General features: G+C 41.6%; 1 protein-coding gene across 1 annotated transcript in view; it reads left to right on the top strand.

The window, feature by feature from the left end:
* The window catches only part of coch (coagulation factor C homolog, cochlin (Limulus polyphemus)), a gene marked incomplete in the record, with an annotated part of 17,480 nt that overhangs the window by 5,683 nt on the left and 8,426 nt on the right, over positions 1-3,371 (top strand). The window contains 6 exon segments of the mRNA XM_014022141.1: positions 599-640; positions 716-757; positions 1,524-1,680; positions 2,306-2,439; positions 2,909-2,983; positions 3,150-3,206. Coding sequence (XP_013877595.1) covers positions 599-640; positions 716-757; positions 1,524-1,680; positions 2,306-2,439; positions 2,909-2,983; positions 3,150-3,206 — 507 coding nt within the window.

The following is a 3,371-nucleotide window of genomic DNA, read 5'->3' as shown; positions in this document are numbered from 1 at the left end:
GATTCACTCAGAATCAAGTGAAAATTATTTTAAAAAACTTTCACACTTTACAACATATTTTGGTATCTACTTTGTCTTGATTTAAAAAATAATGTCAAATATTTTTCCTTTACAGATTTGCAATGATCACATTTAGTTTGTTTACTTTCTGATTCAACTGCTTGACGTTTGAGCTGCATTTTGTGAATGTAGAAATAGTTTCCATGAGCTTTTAGGCTCTTAGGTTTGTGTAGATACCAACCGTGTCCAGKTTCAACTGASAGATGTGAAGTTAAAAGAATTAGAAAATGGAAAAAGCTGTTTTGATGGTTTATAAATAATCTCTGAATCATTAGTTTAGTTATAACTGAGTCTCGACTCATTTCTGGAACATGAACTGGAWGGATTTTAACAAAACAAACAGTAATTATTGGATTAAGATGGCTGTCACATCTAATTAACCTGATCAAAACCCTCTGGTTTACTTTGTGGTCCTGGGTCTGGTGGATCTGTTTAAGGGTTAAACTGCTGGTTTAAACTGTTTGTTGACTTTAGATTAATATAAAAAACTGAATTCATGAATAATTATTTTCTTTTCTTTTTATCGTATCTGTTTCAGCTGCTGAAATGTCTCAGATATCTGTCCTGCTGCCATTCACAGGTACAAACCAGTGCTGCTTTTTTCTATATTTTGAATATATTAATAATAAATTAACTGCATTTTAAAAATTTTCAGGCCTTTTCTTTTTTACACCATCCTTCAGCTCAGGATCCAGCGGTGAGTCTTTGTCGGCTGATTCTCAGTAAAGTTAAGGTTTTATTTTTGTCCAGCTCTGCAGAAATCTGACTKATCAAACTGTTTAAAATATTTTCCTTTATAAAAACCTCTTTAGCTCACAAACAATTCTGCTTTACAAACTTTACARCATCTGAAAGAAAATTAAAACGTCATTACATAAGAAGTTCATCAGARAATGTAAGGAAATTCAGAAAATCCTTTTTAAAATGTTATTTTTTTTAGTTGAGTGCGTTCAACATGACAGCGTTGCCCCTCTGAAAAAGAGGGTGATTAAATCCATCTGGTTTATTAACTATAAACTGACTTCCTGAAAGCTTTTTTTTGTCTTTCAAAAGGAACATYCAGTTTTTTAGCTCATCCCTGACTGTCCTGAAGTATTGCGTAACCGTCGTCCCACTTTATTTCAGCCGTGTCATTAATCTTGTCAGTGTGTCCCGGTGTGGTGGTGTTGGGTTTCTGGGTCTGGTTTTGTTGGGTTTATTTTGGCTCAGCTTCATTTTTAATGTCGGCGCTCTGCTCTGGATGGAGTCTTGTTTTAGTTTTCTTGGGTTTGATTATCATAAAGTAATATTTGAGAGGTTTGAAACTGCTTGTTTTTCTCGCTTCTTATTTTGAATTTTTGCAGGTTTTTTGTCTCACTTTCAGATTAGAACCAGTCAGGCTCATGTTTAGTTGTTATCGAGTCACGTCAGAAGCTAACATTCATGTCCACCTCTGGGGTTTTGACAGCTGGTTTGGGTTGCAGGTGCAGATCCAGTGAGCTGTGAGACCCGTGGAGTGGACCTGAAGCAGGATGAAGTCCTGGTCTTGTGTCCTCCAGGCTGCACAGATTTAAGGCTGTCGGTGTTTGGGACTGGGGTCTACGCTGCCGTCTCRTCCGTCTGTGGAGCTGCTGTTCACAGGTAAGACTTTATTATTTCTGATAAACACGAGTCACGGGTCAGGACTGGAGTCTCGCTCTCTGCTGAACTCCACCAAACATCAACATCATTAAGGAATGTGCCRGAATTCAGGATTAAGTCTCTGTTGACCTCCAGGGCCCCTCAGGAGGGAAAACTGAGACGAGACTCTGCTGCTGTCCTTTAACTGCTTTTGTTTCAGCTTTTTTTAAATCTTCTTTGACTTGTTTGTTTTTTCTTCACTGTTTGAGTTTTAAAGTATTTAAAGCAGGTTAGTTRACGTTTGTTTAAAAACTCTAAACGTRAGAAGATGCTGCCACTCCKTCAGTGAAGCACGGTGGTGGCAGCATCATGATGTGGGGATGTTTCCATCAGCAGAAACTGCTGAAAGTAAAGTTAGACAAAACAACCAGTCGACCCAAAACACCCAGCTGAAGGTTCTGGGATTGACCGGTCCAGACCTCGGTCCGGCTGAGACTCCTTGATGAAAGGTTTGTGGACTGGAGCAGCACCGAGCTGAAGGAGCTGCAGACGTTTGGTGAAGAACCGTTAATCTGGAGTTTGGAACTTTTGCTTCACGTCTTCAGATTTAGTRTAAATTTCAGCTCAGAGGGTTCTGGTTCCACAGGGGCGTCTTGACTTCGTCGGGGGGTCCTGTAAGAGTTCAGAGACGGGCGGGCCGACACAACTACGTTAGCTCGTACGCTAACGGCGTCCACTCACAGGCTCTCCCTCGCTGGACCTCGTCCTTCAGCCTCTCCAGTGAGTGTCTCCACTTCCTGTTCACACTTCACTTCCTGTTCACACTTCACTTCCTGTTCACACTTTGTTTTTTACCTGTCTCAGTTTGTTCCAGCAGCAGATTTAAAAGGATTTAACTGTTTCATTGTAGCATCTCTGTTTTCAGATCCACATTTTTCATCAGAACTTTTCAGTTTTTAGTCCGTTCTGTTGGATCTTGTTCCCTAAATGCTCCCAGGTCTTAGAAAAGTCTAATGAAGGTTTAGGGTTTGAAGAAGAGCTGCTCCTCTTCATCGAGGCCAGTCAGCTGAGGTCACCTCAGGGCAGAACTCATCGTCTGATCTGTGAGCATCTTGGATCCCTCAGGAGGAGCTGTGGGGTGGGGGGGGGGGGGGGGTCCTGGGTTCCTGGACCTGGTCCCTCTTGGACCCAAAGCAGAAGGACAAATGTTGGATAGATTTCCATCAAACTGACGTCTTCTTCTTGTCAGCAGAGAACGTTGAGGCTCCTCTGGAGCTGACCAGCTCCACCACTTCTACAGACGTCCCTGCAGCCTTACTACCAGGTAACTCAACTCCAGACCCCTCAGGTGGTCTTTGAACCAGTTTCTAATAAGCTGCCTGCTGATTGGTCAGAGGTTTTCCATTTTACAGTAAATTAACACGATGCAGAAACCAGCCGTTMACCTTCAAACAGTCAGAAAGTTTAAACTTGTTTTGTTGTTGTTGAAGGGAAGAAAGCAGCGAAGAAGTCGTCTGTGAAGAAGTCCACATCAGGTGGGAATAAAGGTGGGACTGTTTTTTATTTTAGTAACAACACCTGGTTTTAGTAAATGAGGAGTTTTCTTTGACCCACAAGGACCAGGAAACAAAAAAGTTATATATATACTCACCGGCCACTTTATTAGGTACACCACGCTAGTAACGGGTTGGACCCCCTTTTGCCTTCAGAAC

This window comes from Austrofundulus limnaeus, unplaced genomic scaffold, assembly GCF_001266775.1.
Source record: "Austrofundulus limnaeus strain Quisiro unplaced genomic scaffold, Austrofundulus_limnaeus-1.0 Scaffold318, whole genome shotgun sequence".
NCBI lineage: Eukaryota > Metazoa > Chordata > Actinopteri > Cyprinodontiformes > Rivulidae > Austrofundulus > Austrofundulus limnaeus.
Note: the sequence above shows the minus strand (reverse complement) of the source record. Positions and strands in the feature narration are given on the sequence as shown.